The 24,740-nt window shown below is 43.1% G+C and overlaps 1 protein-coding gene across 22 annotated transcripts in view; it reads right to left on the bottom strand.

The window, feature by feature from the left end:
• Positions 1 to 15,902: 15,902 nt before the first annotated feature.
• MAGI1 (membrane associated guanylate kinase, WW and PDZ domain containing 1) overlaps positions 15,903 to 24,740 on the bottom strand; it is a 331,966-nt gene continuing 323,128 nt past the window's right edge. For 10 of the 22 annotated variants that reach the window (XM_054281276.1, XM_054281281.1, XM_054281283.1 and 7 more), the window contains 3 exons: positions 23,741 to 23,887; positions 22,420 to 22,558; positions 15,903 to 18,785 (listed from right to left, as the gene is read on the bottom strand). In XM_054281276.1, coding sequence (XP_054137251.1) covers positions 18,085 to 18,785; positions 22,420 to 22,558; positions 23,741 to 23,887 — 987 coding nt within the window. In that variant the 3' untranslated portion in view covers positions 15,903 to 18,084. Of the gene's footprint in view, positions 18,786 to 20,360; positions 20,450 to 22,419; positions 22,559 to 23,740; positions 23,888 to 24,740 lie in introns of all 22 variants that reach the window. The other 12 variants (XM_054281280.1, XM_054281282.1, XM_054281284.1 and 9 more) reach the window with 3 other exon arrangements.

The following is a 24,740-nucleotide window of genomic DNA, read 5'->3' as shown; positions in this document are numbered from 1 at the left end:
ACTTCACGGAAGTTTTTCACAGCCCCAAACTTTATGTAATACTTCAAGATTAACAGTTAAATAAGAAGAGACTTGACCTGGAAAAAGCTCCAGCTTAGGCAAAATTCATCTTTTTTTTTCCTCCTCATTTTTAGCAAATATAAAGATGTTTGGCTACTGTAGGTACAGCTGTGCCCAGAAGCATTAGCTATTAGTCAGCTCACGATAATTAGTCATCTAAAACACCGTTTTTTAAAGACCTCAAATAGCTCCATCTGCATCTTGCACTGAGGTCTTGAAGCTCGGTGCAGGAGAACAGGATCCCAGGCTGGGAACCCAGGAGGAAAGAACAGGACAGGGTTGGCACCTGCACAGCCCTTCTGTGGCTGTGTAGAGGCTCTGGGTTTTGCCATTAAAAAACGCCCAAAGCACCCAGCAGCATGAGTTTGCTTGAAACATCAATAAACTTTTCTTAAATAATTGTTTATGAAATTAAACAATTATTAAGAGGATCAGCCTCCCCACCTCAGTCCCCATATAATGAGGGAGAAGAGACTCTGACACATTTTCTGGTGCTTCAAGCCCTAGGCACAGTGCTGGAGTATTGATTTCAGCACTCCTGATGTGAGCGGGGAGTGTCAGCATCACCAGAGGCTGTGCTGGTCCCTCACCTCAGCCCTGCTTTAGGAGGAGGTTTCTGCACAGGGCACAGGCTGAGGAGCCCCACAGGGCTGGCATTGCTCCCCTATCCACAATCCATGTGGATCCAGACCTTCCCTGGTACGCTCTCCTCTGCAAGGAGGAAAGAAGGAAAGCAGGGTTGGAGATTTTTGTCCCACTCCTCCTCAAATCAACCTTTCATAATTAATTCAAAGAGGGAAATGAGTCTCTTGGGAAGGAAAGAGAGGAATCTTATCAATTATTTGAATAGGGTGGAATGCAGTGACATCAGCAGCTAATGAAGTAAATCTAAATTAAGCCACTTTTTTTTTTTTTTTTTTTACAAAAGCCAGAACATCTGGTGTTTGACAGTGAGACCCATAGAGTCACCAATTAATCTCACAAAGTGCCATTGCTCCTCATTTTTCTGTGTGAAACCATTTCTTCAGTCCTCACCACCGGTATAGAAAATAAAAAATAGCTTGTTGAATGAGCCACAGCAGAAATCTTGTCATGAAGAACTCATTAGGTCAGCATTGAAGTGATTTATCAGGGGCTTGGATTTCAGATCAGCTCTGCTTGTACAACTGACTTGGTGGCAGTGCTTCAAGCAAAGGCTTACAAATTGCCCTCAAAGCAAGCATGGCTCAAACAGAGCATCCAGCTCCTGACCAGTGGAGTGGAGACACAGAAATCCTTCCTGTCCTCTATTGTATCCTGCCAGCCATCCAGATGTGATGCAAGGAGTGGAGCAGGCATTAATACTAATGAATGGTGCTGAGAGGGAGCTCATATGCTGGAAGGGATGCTGAAAGCAATATGAGATTAATTTATGTCATCTTAACTTCTCCTAAGCCCCCTCTGCTGATCTCCCCAGCCCTTTGGGGGAGTGGAAGGGCCCTCAGCACGTGGCAGGGCTCAGTGCAGTCTCACACAGCACCTGACCTTACATAATCCAACCTGTGTCTGATGATATTTTTCAGTTCCCTTGAGGTGAAAACTGCCTTTTCCATGTCAGTCAGAATTGTGTGTCTGTGCTAATCCTGTTCTTCCATATGCCTGAGCTGAGAGACCAGAGTGGGAAAGGTGGGGAGGGAGGACATGATTTCTTTAAAAAGTCAAATCCCTAAGTTTACATGGTCTGAAATATAAGATCAAGTTCATCATCCTTTTCAGCCCATCACATGTACAACAGATATTTTTCATTGTAAGACAGATTTCACTTTCTAAACTAAGTTAATTTTCAGACAAGAAGAAAATCCACTGCTAAGCACAGCTTCAGGAATAAGCCAAATACGTGCCTCCCTCCCATCCCCATCTGTACTGCATTTTCCATTCCCAGCTCTGCCTCTGATTCTTTCCCACCAGCTGGGTCTTGAGGTGGTGAGGAGAGACATTTCTCTCCCTTCCAGCTGTTTTTCCCATTGGAATTCCTTCCCCTTCTGCCAGCATCCTCCTCTCCCTCAGCACTGAACTCGGGCACATCAGCACTGAACTCTCAAACACGAAATTTTCAAGTGGATTCAAAACAAGTCAAAACGAGCTCATCCATCAATAGCTGTTAATGTCAAGGGCTCTGAGGGCAGGGGTGGGGTGAAGGCAGGGCCTCAGTGCATATTCAGACAACAATGGAAGTGTTGTTACAGAGCAATTAAGAATGCTGCTGTAACAGATTGGCACTGCACCTTTGCTAAGTTGAGAGAAGTCACAAAACATTTACATTACCCAGAGCAGGCAGCACCAAGTGCCTTTCATGTCCAGCCTGCATCTCCTCAGCAGTCATAGGAGAGCCAAACCTGCCTTGGGCCAAATAGTAATTGCATTTTTAAATAACAATAATCACTTTTTACCGCGACTTTTCGGTTTGCTGAGTCAAATGTCATATTTCCTATTGCTGGGCATCCCTAGGTGCTGCCCTGTGAGCATTAATTAAATGGAGAGATGGAATTGGTTATCCTACACTTGAGCCACCAAGCATAAACACAAATAAAGGAACTTCTTTCTTGACAAATATTAGTCCAGAATAATTTGTTTATCCAAAAATTCATTACCAAAGTATAGTAACACTACCTTTAGGAGCTTAATCAGAGTCAAAACTCCATCCCCTGCAGAAGAATCTGTACTTCATATTCAGGGCCATTAAATTATTTCCACGTACATGGGATACAGAATTTTAACATGTGAATCTGGCAGGATTTGGCTGCTGCAGTCCTGCCTGGTTTGAAAGTCAGGGGCTGAATTCTAAGCAGAGATGAATTGAAGGAAAGCAGCTGGAGAGGCTGCTTGACAAACAGCATGTATCTCCACTAAGGCCTGAACACACCGGGTAGGATTTCCATAAGGTGAAAAATATGGCTGTGAGCCAGATAGAAAAATGAAAAGCAAAAACAGAGTAAAGAACTGAGTGTCTCGAGACTAACAAGAGAGCTGATGCTCCCTGCATGGCTGAAGGGCTGAGCATGCTATTGACTGAGATGACAGAGCTTTTGGACAATATGGGAAATCAAAGAATGCCAGAGAGCTGGAGATCCAGCATTGTTCTGCACCCTCTCCTTTCCAAATGAGGGGAGTGAAGCAGAAATTGAATAATAGGAAAAAAAACCTTGTTCTTTCAGTGCTGGAAAAAATGCTTGTGCAGAAAGAAAGAGCCGTGGACGAAACACACCCAGTGAAGGACTAAGAGCCCATTTCTTACCTGTGTGGAGGCAGCTCCTCTAATTGCCCTGATGAGTTTCCCCTCAGAGGAGAGACCAGGTGCTGCTCCTCACCAGCCTCCAGGAACACATCAGCTCAGCTTTTATGTCAGACCATGCAGGGCAGACCAAGCAATCGGTATTTTTCTCCGTTAGTGGAAGAGGATATCCAAGTCCAAGCTTGCTGAGCACTCGTTTGGTTCTCAATCAGCCCAGGGGATGTCAACAGGGAGTTTGGCAGCATCCAGCACTCACAGGTGCTCAGGGAACATTTCTTATCGATGCCTTTCCAGAGCAGGAGGAAAGGGAATGATTTTGGCCTCACCTGTGGTGACACAAGAGTCCCTTGGCTTCAGGAACAACATCTCTGGCAAAGGAGGACTGGGAGCCACCGTTCCTGGGCCTTGCACCAGCAGCACAGCAGAAGTGCTGGCCCCGTGGTTAATCCCAAGCCCTGAGCTTTTGTCAAAGCACCAAAGTGAGGGAGAAGCCATCCCATTTTAGCTCCCCTCTTCATCTCCTCTCCAGCAATTCTGCAAATATTGATTAAGACTGTGCTGTTCACTCGTGGTTGATAAGTCCTTGCAACAGCACACTGTGGGAGATTTCAAATTGCTTTGTTAGACCATCTCCTGTATATTTACCTACCAGCAACCCAATAATAGCATGAAATTAAAGCCACATTAGCTTTAACTGCAATTATCCCATTATAGAAGCAGGTGAGTGCTGCAGAGGCAGTCATCACATTTTCACAGCATAACTACTTTGGATAAAAATTACAGGGAGGCAGGATCATTACCTGTGAGGAGATAAAGTGGATCATTTCAGAGCCTTGGTTGGTTTGTGACAGGAGGTCAAATGAAGATATTCTAAGGTTAAAGTCAGGGTTTCCAGGTGAACTGCATTTTGCCTCAAGAAAGTGCCTCTTTTCCCTTATCGCTGAAACCTTTCTCACCTGCAGAATATTATTCAATAGGTGAATTCCCTAGGTGAAAAACCAATTCCTTGGTTTTGTCTCCCAGCCAAGATCCATTTTCTCCAGAAGCAGCAGACCACCACAGAAAATGAAATGGCACCTGCTGCTCTTTTAAGGAGAGCTTTATCCACCCTTACTCTCCTCTCCAAATGGCACAATTAAAAAGCAGGTTTTATCCTGTAATACAAATGAGAAATTTATCCACACCGTATTTCTTGTGTCAAGCTGACAGATCAAATTGGGAATGGGGGAGACACATGTTGGGGGTGTGGACTGATAGAAGAGCATTAGCTGGACAGATGAGTACAGGAAGAATTCAAGTAAGAGCCATCCAGTCCCCTCCCAAGAGTCCTGGGCAAACATGAAACCATCCAGCCCAAAAATCACTTTAAAATCTTTTTTGTGTGCCTGCTTCAAGCTGTCCATTCCTCACACAACAAAGGGTGCTTCTAGGCACGAGGCTATAGGGAAAAGAGACTTGAAAATTTGCCTTTTCTGAGGACTTTGGAGCTTCCTCCTCTTTTGCAGAGCTGGGAGTGCCATTTTCAAATGCTCCAGCGTTTTTACTAATTTTCACCAAGGGAGACTGGATCCCAGGTCTTTTGGAGGATCCAGAGCAATTTTCTTCTTGCTTGGCCTTTCAGATTCATTTTTCAATTAATTTTTCAGATATTCAGAGCATTTGGATTGTTTGTACTGAACCATGCAAAGCTATTGCCTCTTCCCACTCATATAAAGTAGAATTTTATTTTGCAAAAACGGGACAAAATGTTCATTATGACCTGTCTCAAGGAAACCAAGTCCCACTTCTGATCATCTCATCCAACAGAGCCTCTCTACAGAGGGAAGGTGTCCTTAAATACCCTCTTTTCCTTGGTGAGCACAGAGCTTTCCCCATCTGCTCTCTGAGCACAGACATGAGCCCAAGCCTTGTGTCAACATGTTCCCAGCCTCCCTCTGTAATGCGGAAATGACAGCGGGCTCTGCTTGTGAGGATGAAATCAAATGAATAAATGAACGTCAACAGACTGTGGGTAGGGGCCCAGAGGTTGCATAACAGAGACACTGCAAGAGCACAGATGCTGTGAAGCCAAAGTGGGTGCTGAGTGCATTGTCAGGGCTTGTTCTGGAGGGATGCACCTACTCGTGGCACCAGCACAGCTGTCAGGCAATGAATTATTCCCAGCGAATTAAGGAACAAAAAAATCTCTCTCTCTACCCATCTCTACTCATGCAGGCCGTTTAGAGGGAATATTATGTGACATCTCTAGGTAAATCAGATGGTGAGTTATTACAGCGTGGTTCCTCTTCCCTGCAGGAACAAAATCTGGAGATATCCTACAAAATCCTTGCTATGTCAATGTCAAACTCAATAATGCTCCCCCAAAAAATTATTACCAGCTGCACATGTGGCAATAATGTCACACTAAGGGCATGGCTGCATGGATGAGGACTGACAGACTTATGTTCCGTGCCCCAGCTCCGAGCTGGCCAGATGCAAAGCAACTCTGCTCTAGAAGCAGAGAGCCACATTAGCAGGGTGACAGCTTATGCAAGAAGAGAGGACAAATTTTTTGCCACTGTGGTTTTCTGAATGCCTCTGTTTGGACATATTTGTCTCCTTTTCAGGTCTTGCCCTTTAGTCCTTTAACCTGAACTGGAATGCTTTCTTTTCATTCTCCTCTCTTGCAGTAGGAGAACTGTACAAACCAAGGCTGATTTCACAAGCCTGGCAACAGCTTCTTAAATAAACAGCACACTTTTGGGTTTTGTTCCTCTCAAACAGAAATGCTGCCTCATCTTCTTTGTGCCACTTCCCCTCCAAAACTGCAGCAGCAGCAAAGCAATTAAGGGAGCATGAGGTAATATCCTATACAGAAAACCTGCTTCATTCCACACAAACACACAACCTCCAGCTTGAGAGGGAGGAATGCACAAACACTTAGGAGCTAATTCCCAAACCCAGCAAGACAAAGGCAGAGTTAAAAGACTCAAAAACACCTGAGAAAGCAAAACAGTCTCTTATCCCTGGCTAAAGCAAACACAAAGAATAATTGCATTCACTTTCCAAGCTGGCAAGCCAGCCATAATATATTGCCTGCCACAGCAATCATTGTTCCTGTGCTCTCCACCCCAGCCTGACACACACTCAGCAGATTCATAACTCTTTCAAGTTCTCCAAGATAAACATGTGGGTGCTTGATAAAGAATTTCAGGTATAATATTCCTTGGAGCATCCAGCATGCCACCCCCATCCCCAACACAATGGGAGATTTACCCCCACTGCCCCAGGGACACGGACTGCAGGCCAGCTCCAGAAGGACCAGAAGTTCCTTGTGCTTCTGCAAGTCTGTCTCCTGTGGAGATGGGTGTCTGACTTGCACAGCTGCCCCTGGCATCCTCCAGTGCCCCCATCCCCAGTGGGATCACAGAGGGGTTGAATTGTGCTGGCCACCAGTGCCTGTGACAGAACACCCAAAGGCCTTGCTGCACACTGAGCTCACTGTGGCTTTTGGCAGCCCATTTGTCTTCCCCTCTTCTATGCCCATTGACTAAAGAGATCCTGCTCAACTTGACTCCTACTTCCCATGGCCATATCCCAGCCTGAAAAAACGTGCTCAAATGCTGGACTGACATAAAAGGTGTGGGAAAACCACCCCACACCTCCAGAGTTTGGAAAAGCCATCTCCCCTTTCACCCCAAGGCCACAGTGGATTTATCTGACAAGCAGCCTTTATCACAAGGGTGAGAAGGGCATCCCAGGGCTGAGCTGCTGCCAAGAGCCAGGAGAACCCAACAGACTGCATTTAGATAAGGGCAGGTTATCTGATGCATTCAAACCTTGATTCAAGGAACCCATTAGATTCACTTGTTTGGTGGTGGAAAAAAACCTGACAGTGTTTGGCCACGTTTAGCATGCAGGAAATCCTGGAGGGAAACTGGGGAGCACCTACATGTGTGCATGCACACCAAACAAACTGCAGGTGTCTGTTTCCTGAGACAGCAACCAGCACATTCAAAGTGAGAATGTGCCCAGGACTGTCACATCTACTGCTGCCAGATCCATCTGCTCTGGTAGAAAATCCTCTCCTCCAAATCTCTTGTCCTGAGCTGCACCGCACACTGCAGCTGGCTGGGAGGGCACTGAGATTTGCATCCTCAGTTTTTGGAAGCTGTTGCTCAGCTCCCAGCTGGAAGGTCTCTGAAAGCTCCTGCTCTGCTTGACCCTGGCCCCAAATTCACCACCAACTATGCCAGAGGGTGCCTGCCCCAGCTGCCCCAGGGGACATGGGTGCTGCAGGGCTGGGGACAGTGAATTCTGCCCAGCACAGGCTGCGCCACCCAGGGGGACTCAGAGCCAGCTCCTGCCTGGATACCAAGCCTAAGAGCCCATTTCTACAACAAAACCAGAATGGTTCCAATATTCCCAGTGAAATATTCTGCTTCTCCTAGGATAATAGGATAACAGCAGCACGAGAGATGAGGACTACTCCCAGCCAGGCTGGTCCTGTCTCCTTCTGCCTTCAGAACCTCCACTGGGACCCTCTGGTCCACAGGCTCCACTGGAACTGGGCTGCCTCAACCATTGGAGGCAAGAGCCCTTCCCTGCTGGATCCCAACTTCTCTGAGGCACTGCTGCCTCTTGCATCCCATTTCTTGTCCCATCCCATCCCATTGTCTCTAGCACAGCCCGTTTCATCCCCTCTGATGCTGACACTTGGCTCAGGGCTCAGGGCTCAGTCCCTTGCGCAAGCAAAAAGGGCACCAAATGGTGGCAAGCAGCTGCATGCTGATGTGCTCTTGGTACCACATGGGGAAGAAATGTGTCCTGCTTTCCTTCAGCAAGGGGAGATGAGGTGCTTGACAGCCAGAGCTGCATTTAACCCAAGTGTTCCTGCCCACACATCTTGTCCCCCACCCTGTCCATGTCAATGACAAAGCTTTTGGCTGCATGAAAGCCTCCCTTTTCCCCAGCCATGAGCCCTGCTGCCATCCAGGCCCATGCCCTGAGGGGGAGCATTGTTCCTCCAACAGAGCCCTCTGCTCCTTCCTGGCCATGGCCTCACCATCAGTGAGCTGCTGGTCCTTGAGGCATCTGCAAGCACTTGGCCCAGGCTTCCTCCATCCCTCCCCAGCCCTCCTGCTGCCTCTGCAGACCCGCTGTGCTTTACCCCTGGTCTGCAAGATCAGGCTGGCTGGCTCCACCAGCCCTGCAAACTGACAGCAGCCACACGCAGCTCCGGGCTAATGTCACAGCCACAGCCCCAGCACATGGCAGGGCCACTCTGACCTAGTTTTAACCCTGCTAAATATGCAAAGAAAGAGCACAACAGCGTGTGGGGGAAAGCAGTCTGAGGCTTTCCCCATTTCCTCAGTGTTCTCTGCTACTTTATCTCTAATACTCACACTACACAGGAACATGTCCAATGCCAGATCTTCTTATGGGTGTACCAAGAGAGGGAAAACATGGTTACATTTGAAAGGTGAGATGCTTAAGGTGGGGGTTTTTGTTTTTTTATATGCTTATAGGAAAATGTGATTTTCCAAAGGTTAACATTTTGACAAAATTTAAAGAAGAAATGGAAAACATTTTTGAGTGGAAATCTCTTTTAAGTTGCTTACCTTTTCTTATTGCTTGTTTTTTTCAGTCTTTTTGTTCTTAACTTAGTCATCAAGAGCTAAATGCTAGCCTGACTATCATTTTGACAGGCCTTTTTTGTTGTTGTGCTGGTTTTAAGAAAATGGATTTTTGTGCACTTGGCTTTATCTCTGCTTCAACATCTGCCTTTCCCTTACCACTACTGGCTCACTGCCACCATAGAAAATACTCAAACTTCATCTTCTCTTGATTCTTTAATAACTCTAGACCATTATGTAGTCTATAACTACCTCTTTGCTATGGAAACACTATTTTATTTGAATCACCCACATAGTTCTGGGTATTTCTGTTTTTCAGCATCTTAATTTCAATATAAAATTGTGTTCACTGACAGTGCAGAGGGCTTTACTGAGGGAAAGGGCAGCACAGCATCCTGGTGCATGTTCCTCAGCCAGGATCTGGTGATACCCAAGATGTCAATGCATCCCCTGAGTCTGAGAACACACCTGAGGCTGAGTTATGAAATTCCACCATGACAGGGATGGGAACATTGCCTGAAATAGGGACTGTAAGGACCTGTGGCAAAACAAATCTTCTAAATACTTGCTACCAGTGATTATGAGAGAGAAGAGATGCTCTTCTCATCCAAACCAGAAATCCTCTAAATACTTGCTACCAGTGATCATAAGGGAGAAGAGATGCTCTTCTCATCCAGCATGGCCCAATGAATGGATGCCCTCAGTGCAGTGCCATTTTCTGCTCTGGAGGACTCGAGCACCACAAAGCAGAGCAAGCAAAGCAATGTGAGGAAAGCTTCCCGGAGAGGAATTTCCTGTGGAGCAAGAGGACAGCAATGGGACACAAAGCCACAACCACGTTTTGAATGTGCTCCTGAGGGGCACTGCCACTTGATAGCCCACGTGAAACAAGTCCCAGACATGGAGATCCTTGTCAGAGTGCTCAAGAAAAAAAGGGCAAGGACAGGAAGCCACGAAAACCATTAATCAGTAGACCGCAAGTGGTGTTGTTTCTGGCACACGTTGAGAGAACACTGATCATTAACTCCTATGAACATTCCTGACCTTGCTCAGGAAGGCTCTTAATTAAATGATTATGTCCCCTGACTTCTGCAAGTCTCGGGCGTCTGCCTCTCTGCTTTCCTCAGCAAGGCATTTTTGGGAATCAGGATCTCCGTGATTACACTCAACTAATTATTTGAAAAGCATTTTCATCTGGACTCCAAGCAATCAAATTAAAAACAGTTAATGTGGGTTTGGCAGGACTACACACAAACAAAAGTTGCTCTGTTTTTGTGCAAAATTGGAAAATCAGTTTTTGCTAATAGCCTGGTGTATGAAATCTGCTGCTTCAGCTTTTCACTGTTTACCCATCCTCTCCATTTTGCTGCAAAACTGTTGATGCAGTTCTGCTGTGATAAATGAAGCCCAAAACCTCACAACATCCTGCCTTTAGCAAAAGACCTTGTAGGAACCAGAGACTGAGAAAGAATGAATTGCTCTGCTTTACAGTAAAAAATGATAAAGACAAAGAGCATGCTGGAATTAAGGAACATGCCGAAAATAAAGGAATCAACCTGATGCCACTTTATCAAAAGAGATAAAACAAGACAGTGATATAAATCATCAGGCTTTAGCAGCTCTAGAAGATTTCAGGTAGGAAGGCAAACTGAGTAACACAAAGTAGAAGAAGCTTATTTATAAAAAAATACTGCAAACCAAACCTCATTTTGCAGAGAACTGCAAGCAAGCAGATGGACATTTTCTAATAAGCTCACCAGTCTACTTGTCTAATTACTTAGCACTTTGAAATTAATTTGATTTTTCTTTCTGAACAGCTATCCTTATGGATCATTTTCCACAGTGAACAGGGAGTAAAGTACACCTAAACCTGAAGACAGCGTGTGTCTATTTTTGGCTCAATGAATTAGAGTGCATCCCTTTTAAAAAGAAATTCTGATGCAAAAAAAAAAAAAAATCATGAGACTTCATTCCTGTGAAACATGTCAGTCACAGAAAGGATTAATAATCTGTAACTGCCATGAAGTTGTTAGAAGGCTCTCTCTTTATTAAGTCATAATTGGAATAAGAAGAGTCAGGCAGATGAATGAAATCCTCAGTAAGCAGAGGGATATGGATTTTCACAATATGCTGAAGCAATGCAATAACAGAAGCTACAATCATTAATATTACTTACAAACCAAGATTAATCTCTAGGATAGGCAGAATTTCAGGGTAAAATACTTGAGCTGATGCACTGCCACAGGTGATGGCAGTGTTAACCACTGCTCTCAGCAAAAGGAAAGAGTCCTCACCTGGTTTGGGATGCTCCCAGAGATGCACTCAGGAGGGAAGCAGAGCTGTGTGCCTACCAGCCCACAGTGCTGAGTGCTGGAATAAACACAGCCCAGCAGCCCCCAAGGCCCAGCTGCTCCAGCTGTGTGGGCAGCTGGAAGGCACCAGGCAGGGATGTGCCCAGCAGGCACAGGGTCCCTCACACAGGCTTGTGCCATGCTCCCACATCAAAACTGTGTGTGCTGTCACTTGAAGCACTTCAGAGCCATTTACAGTTTGCATATTTGCATATTTTTGCAGTGTTATTGCACAATTAAGCTGAAGACTTGTGACCAAGCTGTCTAAGAGCACAAGGAAATCCAGTGGCAGTCAACTTTCAAGCTGGGTAATCGGTCAGAGGTTTAAAAAACAAACTGGGCCCATGTGAGTCAGGGCATGGGCATGTTAGCAAGACACAGTCAGTAGTTCCTTTTATAAAGAATTAAACCTTTTACAGGTTATCTAATGTATATTAAGTGACATGAAGTACCACTTTTATAAAACAATACTTTTCAAGGACCAATGCTTTAGACTTTTTCTCTGAGATTCCAGCAAAATGATTTCATGTTGACATCCCCAGCATTTTGTCTAAAAACACCTGTCTCATCAGGTTATCATTCCAACTAAGGAAGGGATTGGAGAAGGAAAACGGATGTCTGATGCATCCTCAACGAGAAACAAGAAAACAGATGCCATGAATATTTTTATGGTCTTTTCTTGTTCTCTTTCTGTTGTTACCATGCAAATAATGTGCACGGGAATATTTAAACATCTTCTAACCATTCAGTAAACCATTTCACAGAATAATGAATTCAAGTACTGTGAATCAGCCCTCAAAATTTAATGATTTATTTTAGTTTTTATGTCACATCTGGAAACCAGTAGGGCATGGTGCTTGGGTGCACCTTCAGAGTTTTGGCTTTTCCTCAGCTCTCCATGCCTGTGGTCAGGACCTCTGTTTCCACAGAGGAGTAGGAGCAGGACGTGCTGACCATGTCTGCTGCAGTGTACAGCAGAGAAACTGCCTCGTGTCCTTGGAAGGCAGCCCTGAGTTACACAACTGCAGTTCAGAGGTCACAGAGGCAAAGGCTTTGCCAGCAGACTCCACACTTCAAAGCCGTGGCAACAATTGTTGGATCAAACAGAGAGGAAAGAAGTTGCCTGTGGGTCCCTGAAGCAAACTGGAGTCTCAGAAGGAAAAACAGGATCCAGAAGAATTTACTGAGAAACAATGAGGAAAAAAACCCTGCTCATTTATATGGAACAAAAGCCCCAGCTCTCAAGAAGCTCTCCAAGCTGCTTCCACATCCAATCAATATTTTCTTTAGCACATATGGAATGAGCCTCAGCCAACTTCCTCCTCCAGACATTCCTATTTCTGACTATCCTTAGAAAGAAGCAAGGCAGCTAATTCAAAATTTCATTCATATGAACAGGAGCCACCAGGCTTGCAGGGACAGTCTCACCATCCTGTTTTCCTGACTCAACAAATTGATGCAGCCAAGCTCAGCCATACATCCAAATATATGCACACACATGCCCTTAGCCCACAGCAGATGTCAGGTGATGGCACATGAGCCTGAACAGCCAGTGACACACAAAAAACCTGAAGACTGAAATTTCTTACAAATGCAAGGGAAAGGAAATTTAAAACTGGTAATAGATGACCCTGGGGCAGAGATGAAGCCTGGTCTACAAAATCTACATAAGCAAGGTGGAATCTCCATTCCACATAAGCCTCTTATAGTCAGCACCAAAGTTGCATCACCTTAAGAATGGACCAAAAGAACCTTGACTGAGGCACGATGCCAGCAATTTGGATTTGCTTGACTATGACCTCTCCCTCCTGCTGCAGCAAAACCTCCTCAGAAGTTCTCTTTTAAGAAACTCTTTGCTGCAAAAAATGAAAGCTAATGAGACTCCTCAAGGAGATGAAACCGCCCCCGTTCCAACTTCAGCATCTTGAGGCTCAGACTGTTCCTTGAAAGGAGGATCTGCAATGAAAATGCTGCCAAAGAAGATTTGCTGAGGGTAGGAGCTCCTCATCTGTCCAGTCAGCACCATGGATGGTGGGTGCTCATCTCTGCTGCTTCAGTGAAGAGCACATCACTGCAGCTCTCATTATCACCAAAATGGGCTGTGCAGAGAAGTTTGACATGGATGCAGAAGGGCCAGGGCATTATTTTCTGCCGACTTGCCAGAGCTCATCTCCTGGTGCCTCTAGACCCAGATTTGAAAGTCTAAACTCTGCCAAAATACAGGGGGAAACACTGCCTGAGACTGAATTCATGCATAAACCTCACTGCATTTTAATGGCATTTGCACCCTATTTTGTAGGATATGCTTGGGGCATTTATAGAGAATTCAGACACAGGAATTCAGGAACAGTATGCCTTAAATTCTGGGGCAAAAAAAAAAAAACCTCGGAATGGAAGCTCAGGTTTTCATGGTCAGTCTCAACCACTGAATTTCTACATTCATTGAGCACCAGTCCTTGTGACACCATGCATTTTATACTCCTCTCTGTCCTGAAACCCAACATTTCCATCTGGGTGGCATTTTATTGCCTCTTCATTATATCCCAGGAAGGAATGCTGATGGATTAACATCACATCCAAAACAGAAACTGGCATCATCTCAGACTCACGAGATTTACAGCAACTACAAAGTAAATTTGGATAATTTTTTTAGTTCCCACTCTTCCTTTTTTAGAAATAAATCTTAAGAAAACACAATCCCAAAGGCCTAACAGGCACACATTTACAGATGGCAGCAGTGAGTCATAAATGACATCTTTTCCTGGTACTATTTATGAGAGCCAAAAAACTGAACATATTATGAGCCATTTATAATGTTCTTCAGCAGAACAGTCAGCCAAGAGACAGAGCTGAAAGCCTGTTGCAACAAAAGGTATCAAAGTGAGGAGGAGAACAGTATCTATAATTACTACTCCAGTGATAAAACAAGCATATTACAGCAGATGGTTTAACATAAGATCACTATTAAATAAAACACTGGCTCCAATGCCAAGGGATGAATATTCAAGGAGTGAACTGAGTAAAAATGTATAAAGGGAGAAAATGCAGCTCAGTTAACCCAGAAGTTTTGTGCAGACTAACCAAAGAGATCAAACCCCACATAATTCCCCATGTTGGCTGAACAATCCCTCTGCAGTCAAAACTTTCCCAGTTAGGAATTAATCAATGCAAATGGCAGGACTGAGCACACTGATGGCTCAGGAACTTGATCATGTCTGACTGATAAAAAAAGGTGTGAAACTCAACCCCAAAACAAATCCAAACCCTAACAGAATTAATTTGCAGAGCTTTTTCACATACCACTTCAGAAACTTCCCTGTTCTTCATAAGAAACAGACTCTAATTCATCTTCCTGGCAGCTTCACAGTTGTAGGATGTTGTTTGACAAAACAGGAGCCAAGTTACAATCTAAAAAGAGGTTCTTTTCATTTTTAGAAGTTTTGAAAAATATTTTCTGGTCAAAAGTAAGGCTGGAATTAATTAAAGTGACTAAGGCTGCACCACAGAGCATGGAGCTGCAGTGCTCATGCTGCACAGCAGGGCTCCAGCTCTCGGGGGGTTTGGAAGCACTAGAAAGGATGCCACCGCTGAAAAGGCATTTTGAATTTGTTTTTTACAACTTGCAGTATTTTTAAAATTAAATGTTTCTGTAATTTTGGTATTATCTGTGTAATATCTTTAGCTGAGACTCAACTCTTCCAAAGCTTGAGACTCACCTACGTAAGATCATTTAAATGATAACATGAACAAGGAGAAGAAAAATAGTAGCAACAGCAGAAGGTAAAAATGCATAGCCAATGCATATCACTACAAAATGATTTCAGAGTAAAAAGGCATTGATCATCATAAGAGATTAAAATTTAAAATATCCATACCCTCAAGGACTCAGGCTGTACCAGACAAATCCCTGTGATTGGAAATACAAATCCTTCAACCATTTACTCTCTCTAGCTGCCAGGACTCCCAGCAGGTTGCTTGAAGTTTCAGGTAAATAGATGAGTGGAGCCTGTTAAACTATGCAAGATTTAAAAGTTCTTTTAAAAATCTATGCAAATGAAACATTTTTCAACCTTAAAACCTTAAAAGTCTTAAAGTCTTTCTGCATTTTAAGAACTAAGAGATGGGCGACCTACAGCCTTGGTGATACATTATATATATGTGTGTGTGTGTGTGTGTGTATACACTTACATCATACACACACACAGATATATATATGTGTTATATCTATATATATATATATGTGATATATATATATATATATATATGGCACCAACAACCTCCAGTTGCTGCCTTGATTATTTTCTGGTCACACGTGCTTATGTGTTATGAAGAATCAATGATACAAACCTCAGACACAATTACAGACCCTGCTTCACCTAAACCTTCAGTTTCTGACTATTTTAGGGGAAGAAATTTTATCCTGGAAGACTGGGAAACTTTACTTTAAGGCTTGTCAAATGATAATATATATTTAATGGATGATTAATTCATATTTAATTGATGGCCCTTGTGACCATAACCTATGGTTTTATTAATTTAGGCAGGGATGAATAAGTAACATTAAGGTGTGGTTCTTCCTTTATCTTATCACTACACTCGCATGCATGCTTTGTATGGAAAACTTTATTTGATAATAAAAATAGCATTCACAGACTTTCTCCTTCTTTGTTGCTACATCATATACATAGTGTCTGTTCCAAGGAAAGAAGCTCTTACTGGGTAAGTCCACATCTACTCATCCTAGTGTTATGTATAAACCCAATTAAGTCAAATAAAGCTATGAACAATGTAGTATTTATATATGCATAGTGTTTTATAAAAAAGATTGGCCCACATACTGCTTTTCATCAACACAGAAAAGAGCATTTTGCCTATAGCATGTTGCAAGAAATGATGATTGGAGAATATAGACTGCATACAAGTGCTTAATAATACATAAGCAGGCCCACCATGAAGAAAGAAATGATATTTTCAAACCAACAAAAGCTTTAGAATTACTGATACAGTCTCCCATTTTAAAACAGCTTTACATACCTGATTCAGTTTACATTAAAATATATCCCCTGAATCAAATTTTTTCCATTTTTAGAAATATAAACACTTAATCACATTCCTCACACCTAAATTTTGTCATAAATCCTCTTTTATACAAGAAAAAGGCAACAGTTTTGTGGTTTTTTTCCAACAGGCTCTATTAATTACAATTTCAACTGTACACACAATGATTGGCCATCTTCTTTCTTGGTTTTGTTTTTACAGTACCATGGCAACAACAGTGATAGACTTGCAATGGTTTTGTGTTCATATGGAGGATGTGAGTCAGTATACATGTACACACCAATGCACTGGAAAAAGCAGCAGTTTACTTTAGTGGTCCAACAGTAACGGCAAACATTTTGGCTCAGCTAGGCAGTAATCCATTAAATCTTAGACCAATGCTACAGCAGACTTACCACACAGCTTGCAAATTTAAAAATACAACTCAGAAACTTGCAGGTTTCTCTTTTGCTGCTGTTCTTAGACTCAAATTTACAGCATATAATCAGGTATGGATAGGCTTCCACAACCAGGTTGTCCCACTGATTGCCTCTTTTAGCCTGTGATTTTCTTTTGATACTTTTTCATACTTTTTCATTTCTTTTTTTTTTTTTTTTTTGTTTTCCCTCCCCAGCAAGTGCACTCCTTTTGTCTCAGTAAGGATGAACCAGCAAATCAAAGAAAAACCAACCCTTTCACTACAGAGCAAGAAGAATTGAGAGCTTTTGGAATTTGGCAAAATGAAAGCCACTGGTTTGGCCTCAGCAGAAGGAATACACCCACTCCGAGCAGGGGGACTGTGCTCCCACCGCATTGCGCCTTGTCCCAGAATCCCAATCCCTCCCCTTGCTTCCAAGCAGATACACAATGCCATGCATGCTGGGGTTGCTGTCCATATACAGCTGGGAGATGAGCAGGGCTGCTGCCTTAATGACAGATCATCGTTACATGTTGCTGAGGCTAATGAGAGCTCAACAGTCCACGTTAGCGTGTGACACAGGCATGGTGCTGACCAGTCCTTCTGCCTCTGCGCATCCTGTCCAAGGGGGCCTGAAAGTATAAACTGTTCATGGAACAAACTACAAATTACTTATTGTAAATCGTCTTGTGCTGTGTGGGTTTGGTTGCTTTTTTTTTTTTTTTTAATTATTTATTATTATTATAAATATCCTTCATTGAAACAGTAGTCTCTTCAAACAGTTCTTGTAATTTTAGGAACATTTGTCTCTTTCCTTTTTAATTCCTTCAGCAGGAGCGCTCCATTCCTACTGAGATGAACAATTTTCTTCCTTCCCCACCCCCAACCCTTAAAAAATTTTCTACATACAGTGTAGCAGTGAGTCACTAGAGAACAGTCTGGATCAAATTATTCAAACTTGGTCATAAAATCCTTTGCCTATATTATATTACTGGCTACCCCCACTTACTATATTGGGGAGGAGGGGAAAGTAGCCCAATAAAGGGATTATTTTTAAGAAATCTACAAAGAATGTAGAAACAAAATTTTATAATCCTTTAGGACCAACATTTGGCAAGTAATTAAAAAAAAAAAGAATACACTGAAAAATACTTTCTTTAATATTATACATCAGGCACAACGCTTTTTTTTTGTTTTAAGATTTCATCTGCATAAACGGTTTGTAGGATCAGCAGGTGGCGGACGTCTCGTCGCCTGCGAAAGCCAGGTTGGTTCCACTCTCTCCTCTGCTCCCTTGGTGTGGGGAAGGCGACGGGGACCACGGGGAGCCCCTCAGATGCTGAGGTCGGTGCTGCACTCCTTGTAGGGCCGCCTGCGCTGCTCGGGCGGGTGCCTGCGGCTGGGCTCGTGCTTCCAGCCAGGCTCTTCCCTCTCCCTGTGGCCAACTCGTTCCTCCCTGAGCCGTCTCTCGGGCGACCTCTCCCTCCGCCGGTCGGACGACTTGGCCCTTCGGTCGAGGGAGTTCTCTCTTCTCCGCTCAGGGGACCTCCTGGGCTCCGTGAGTCTCTCCAGCGACCGCCGCCGCCGGCCGGGCGACCGCTCCCTGCGCCTCTCAGGAGAGAGCTCTCTCCTCCTCTCAAGTCGCTCCCACCTCTCCAAAGTGTTGTCAGCGCTCCTCGTCCCTTCCCTGCGCTTCTCAGGAGACCTCCTCTTCTGGCCGTTCACCACCGCCCTCTCTGGCTGCCTTTCGTGCCTCCTCTCCGGCGACCTCTCCGTCTTCCTGCCTGGCACGTGGTCGTTGGTTTTAGAAGTCCCATTCCAAGTGTGGTGTTCATTGGGATGTCTGCTAAACTCTCTGCTGCCTTTTAGGTCTCTAACGTAAGTCCGCTTGTCCCCATGTTGTGATGATTTGTGAAGGTCTGGTGGATAACTGGACTCCGATGATGGGTGCTGCCGTCGGTCGGATGGCGCGGGTTTCATTTCCGATACATTTTGTGAACCTGTGGCGGGACTGTTCCTGTCACTGCTGGGGTCTGAAAGAAAATAACAGCAAAGGGTTTGGTATTGATGCCTTCTGTGGTGCTGTGACACCACTTAGCACTCTTCAGACTTCATTAGTGACAAAAACAAACAACTGTTAAAGCAGTCAGCGAAGGCTAACCGAGGCTTTTGTTAATTTAACTGTGAACAACGAGAGTTACAGGTTAGTACTGGTGCTGCTCTGATCGTTAGCCACGTTTTGGTCCAAGCTGATCTCATCTTTATGCTCTTCTGGGCATGGGGCACTTTACATTTCTCCCCGAGCCCAATTCATAATGTTTCAGTTATACTATATTCTTTCCAGTGGAAAAAAACCATTGTAGTTCAGGTTGTTGGCTGCTTTTTTTTAATAGCTTCCAATAAAGAGGGCCTTTAGGAAACAATTTTTGTCTTTTAAGACATTATAAAGAACTGCCTTCCAGGTGTGGGAGGCCTCGGTTCAAATAGCAGAAAATGTACAGAAAATAGAATTGATTATTAAGTTTTCACCATGTAAAATAACATTTTGAAGGTGTGAGAATTAGACTGTAATCATGCCATTTCCATTTCATTTAAGGCATAGCTTAATCTCACTTTGTTGTACCATGTTATGTAAAGTCCTAGGGTAGATTTTGGTTTTGCCACAATGATTCAAACAACGATGACAGTAGTTATGATTTTTTCGTATCAAAGCAATGGAAAGATATTGTAATATGTAAGATGACTTTGATTCAAATCTAATCTCCAGTTCATTATTTTTCATGTCCTATTTGAGGTAAAATACAGCTCAGCTGCCTCTGCAAGACAAACTGCAAAGCACAAGTAGAAAAAGAACATCCAAACTAAACCCCAGCCCTGTGCTGCAGCTAAGCTACAATTACTCCCATCATTTGTAACGGATGTTTATGAATGATTCATTAAAAACATGAAAAACATTAAAGTAGCTGCGCTGCCTTAATGCAAGTGCTGCTTTTATTTGCTTATTGTTTTCTTTCTTAAAGTAACTCCTTCGTGGTAGCTTGGCTGGCATTAGCCACTTCCTTACACTTGTACCCCAACACCCACCCTGAGGTGGAGTGCCCTGCTGGCAATGACTGAAAACCCTCACAAACACTTGTGAGGACATATTTTTTTCTTTTCCCCTTCTTTTACTCCTTTTTGCCTTCCCTCCCACCAAGCTAAACACTCTACATTCCTCCTGCCACCATGCCAAGTGTCTCCCATTTGATGGCACCTCCAGTCCTGAGCTTGGGAGGGCTGGTGTGTGCATGGGCTGTGATTTTTGTGAATTCCAGGTGAAACCCATGTTGCAACTCACACGTGGGCAGTTTTGCTGTATGAGGCCACAGCTGGGGATGGGACCATGCTGCTTTCTTGTGGCTGTAAGCACGTGGCTTGTGGCAACCTGCCTCTCACACAAGGTACAAGCGAGGTTCAAACATGTCCTGTGGTGTGTGTACTTACAATTTGGGGGACGCAGGGTGTTCGGGATGAATTGCTGTACATATAGAATATAGCGAAGCAGAAAAGCAATGTGAGGGAATTAGGCCACAGCACAAAAACACCTAATATTGATTTTAGCTACAAACCGTAGTTTGATTATGGCCCATAAGGTAGAAGCAAGACTCCCCGAGCTTGTCATTTCTCATACATGCAGCGATATTAGGAGGTATCATCGCTGAGGAAGGAAGAGCCCAGCACCAAGAAAGGTAAGAGAAAGAGAAAGAGAAAAGTAGAAAATTTAGATTCCCTATAATAAAGATGAAAGAAAGAAAAATCTTCATATTTTATCTTAGAATAAAGAAAGTTTATTTTTCCAGTCAGATTGTCTAGGCTTCACCCAAATATAAGGCTGCAAAGACAGCAGTTGTTATTGTGACATAAAGAGACATCTAAGAGGTGATTCAATAACCCAGACAACGAGAGCATCCATTCTAAAAGACAGCTGGAACAGCGACACAGAATGTCATAGAAAAAACAGTAACAATCAAACAACAACGAAAAATAAAGTCCACCAGAGACCACAACATTAAAAATAAGTACAAAACTCATTACAAAAATATACAGCCTCATAGAGAAGCACGTTCCAATCAAGTCAGAAAAATATTGGAACTTAACATTATTAGAGGAACCATTTGCGACTGCAGCGAACAGAACGAAGAGAGAAAGGAGTCCCAAATGTTACAAGGATATTCTTTACAGTAGTGCAACCCCTGTATATTAAATCCTTGCTTGGAGAACGAACGTTTAGTGGTTAGCATCAGCCAAAAGAAAATTGGTGATGGATTTCCATCCTCAGTGCAACAGACATATGCTTTGAGAAGTGAAGCACTTAATTTACAGGGTATTTATGCAGTCTAGCATATGATACAGTACTGTACATCCAAAGAGTATAGGAAAAGACAAAAGTAGAAAGAACATTACAGAATTTCAGTGCCATCATTGAACCTTCTGGTGTGCTATTTATATTACAGAAGTGTAAACCCACAGCTTCCCTTCCATATCGTTAAACACTTCAATTGTTTGTTGGTTATACTCTGAATTGGTCATTTTAAGTTAAATAATGAGCAGACTGAGCAGAAACTCTCAAACATAGTACAGTAAATGAAAATAAAGTCTAGTTCATAAATTGTGCAGAAGGGTTTTGTTTCTGGTGTTAGGGCATGGAGAGAATGATAAACACAGAACTCACTGACACAGAAATAACCCAAATACGGGGAGGGAAGTATAAAGGACATCCCTTCAATCATCAGTTTCTATAGAAACCTCAAAGACCTTTGGTTGGGAGTAGCCCTCCATCGAGGGCACAATATTTGACAATTATCTCAAATAAATAAGACATAATTATAATATTAAATAGTGTGCTAAGTTAAGCCACCCAGCAATCCAACCTCCAGGGGAAGAAAAGGAAATCTAATGCAATTCTTAGTAAGAAACCAGGACTGACTGTTTCCCCCAAGACAGACACGAGAGCACCTTTTCATAACCTCCTCACCTTTTCAGACCTTACAAATGAACTAGTTGAAACCAGCAGACTGTTTAAGGGGGGAGAAAAGGGCTCAGGAGGCCAAATCAATATATTTTTGCAGTAAAGCTTTTTTTTCCCTTCTTTTTCTCAAATAACTTTATAAATATTTACATAAATATTAAGGAAAGGCAAAAATCTCATAAGCCATCTCAGCATTCATGTCTATGGATACAGACAGGAACTAAGAGAAAAACCTAACCAAAAAAGATAAATCACTGCTTCAGAATAGCAACTTGGGATCCCAGTTTTTGCATTGATTAGGAGACCTATGTGAAACAACAATTCAGCCGCTGAGAAACAGTTTGGCACAGTTCAATAACATTCCTGTTTTGGCTGGACAAGACAATAAGGTTTGTTTTGTTTTGTTTTGCTTTCCTCTCTGATCACCAAAAAATACTGCTATGATGATCTTGCCTTACACTGCGCCCCAAGTCCATGGAAGCAAGCAAAGGATGAAATGTGTAGAAAATTCAGCACAAGCGAGGCAATTATAAGTTGCAAAGGTTGGTAAGACACTGGTGAGAAAGGAAAATAAAAAAGAATTCCCGCTTCAGATCTTGAGACAAATATTCATGGAGTGATGCCAGGGAAGAAAGGAATGTTTTCATAGTTTGACCCACCATATTCTGGGACAGAGCCATCTCCACGTTTCAGAAACAGGCGGACCTTGCGGCCACCATTTTTAATCAGTTCGATGGCCCGAGCGTGCTTCATGTTCTTGGTAGTTTCTCCATTGATCTCTAAGATTTCATCACCAATCTGCCAATGCAATAAAGAGATTATGATTAGAAACAAGTGCCCACAAGGGTCCCTAGCAGCATACCACAAGACAGTGGCCATGGCAAAGCTGGAACAACTATGCATCAGGTGAAGCTAAACGTGCCCAACTCCTTCCAGTGAGTGCCCACTGTGTAGGAGTCTGGGAGACATGAAGATGATGGAGAAAGCTTAAGGTATCAAAATATTTCACTGCTGTTCTGAAAAATCACTTTGCTATTACTGTATTGCTCAATAGTAGTGTTAAAACTGGTGCTATTTAATTTTGATTACTGGTGCTATTTTATTTAATTTTGATTATTTATAAAGTCTTCAGTCAAAGTGGTTGTTTGTTTCACAGTCTGCTCCAGCTGGGATATTCAAAGAGCTTTTTCAGGTCTGTTTCTAACTTGGATATAGTTTGATATAATTTGATATAAGTTGGACATAGATACCTACTATGAATCAGCAAAGCTGATTCTGCAAATAAAATAATTTATCAGGAGAAGAAAACAGGGCATGGAAGAGCTTGTCAAAGCATTGAATTCCACAGGGCAGCACTGATTTTGCATCATATTTTCATCAGCAAAAATTTTGGACCCATAGATCTACTCTTAGCACAAGAATTTTGAAAATGCCCTTCACATGCCATATCTGGAGACAATGATGTATGTGGGAAAGTTATAATGCATTCTCCAGCAAAGGTCCAAAGACTACATAAAGCCTGTCAAATTATTTCTTCAGTAGGCATTTTAAAACATATGTCCTTGTTATATAATGTTTGTAATTTAGCTGATATGTGAAGTTAACAATTAATGTTAATCAGAACTTACATTTTAATTTTGTAACCCCTGGGCCATAGACATGTTCTGTCCCCTCTCTGCCCACTAGCAGGCAAAGACTGTGGCTGTTCCATTTTCACTGCTACATGTGCCCTTGGGCATTAAACAACAGATCATGTACTAGAGTTTGGAAAGCAGTGTTGGAAGAAGAGGGTGAAATCTTCCACTGAACACACACTGCACTAGACAGTGCACCAAGAGTGACAGATGCCATCAGCAGCAGTAAATAGAAACCACTTTCAGTTCACATTTAATTTCCCTTTTAGCTAGAACAGCAGAAGGGAGAGGCAGAGAAGTCAGCTTATCCCAAAGCAAAGTGGTTTCAAGGCCAGTTTGTGCCTACCCTCATCTTGCCACATCTCTCAGCAGGCCCGTCCTCAGCGAGCCGCAGCACGTACAGGTCCATGTTGTACTCCCGGCCACCTCGCAGGCTGAAGCCAAACCCTTTGGCTCCTCTTTCTAGCTCAACAGTGTAGAAGTCTTGGTCCTGCTGGAGAGAAGACAGCAAACACACAATTGAACAGAAAGTCAAGTACTGCTCCACTCTCATGTTGGAATTATTCAAGCAATGCTTTGTTGGTAATAATTAAAAATGGAAAATCAGTTGAATTTTCACACGCAGACCAGGATTTGCTGCTTCCTCAGACCCCACTCTGCAATTTGGAGTTCTGGTGGTTGGTGAAGTGCTGCTGGAATGAGTGGGCTTGGCCATGTCCTGTGGTGCATTTTTGGGCATCCCTGTTACACAGCACCTCCTGTGCCCAGGGCAGGAGGGGACAGTTTAGGAAGGCGGTTAAAGGTTCTACCAACCAGGAAAGGCAAGGACAACCTTCCTTCCAATGCCAGCTTTATTGCAGTGTCTGATGGCACCTGAGGTGAGCCTGTGCCATGGTGCTGGCTTTTTATGTTGATACCACATCATTTATTCTTTGCAAGAAGCTCAGAAGTCTTTGCATTGTTTTTCTCAAATGCTATTATAGGGATGTTTTGAAGTCCCTAATGGAAGATGTTACTTCTGGGATGGCCAGTGGCAAGGAAAGTTAACAGTGAGACAGATAATCTTTCTAATAAGATGCCGTCTGTGCAAACTGGAACACTCCAGCTATCGCCCCTTATTAAGTTTTCCTCTTTTTTATTCTCTGAATTTATCATTTGCACACAACAATACTTTCTGGAGAGGCCCCTCACAACAGACAATTCAATAAACAAACACAAAAATTATTACTGCCCTAAAAATGTCAGCTCTTTTTTTTTCTTTATTTTTACTCCCTCAAAGTCTCGATGAGAATGTGTTGGAAATGTTTCTCAGCTGAAACAACAGCAACACATATTAAGAAACTAAT

Source organism: Melozone crissalis, unplaced genomic scaffold (genome assembly GCF_028551555.1).
Source record: "Melozone crissalis strain CALT ecotype California unplaced genomic scaffold, PUWL_Pcris_2 ptg000029l_1, whole genome shotgun sequence".
Lineage (NCBI taxonomy): Eukaryota > Metazoa > Chordata > Aves > Passeriformes > Passerellidae > Melozone > Melozone crissalis.
This window is presented reverse-complemented; position numbering and strand designations above follow the sequence as displayed.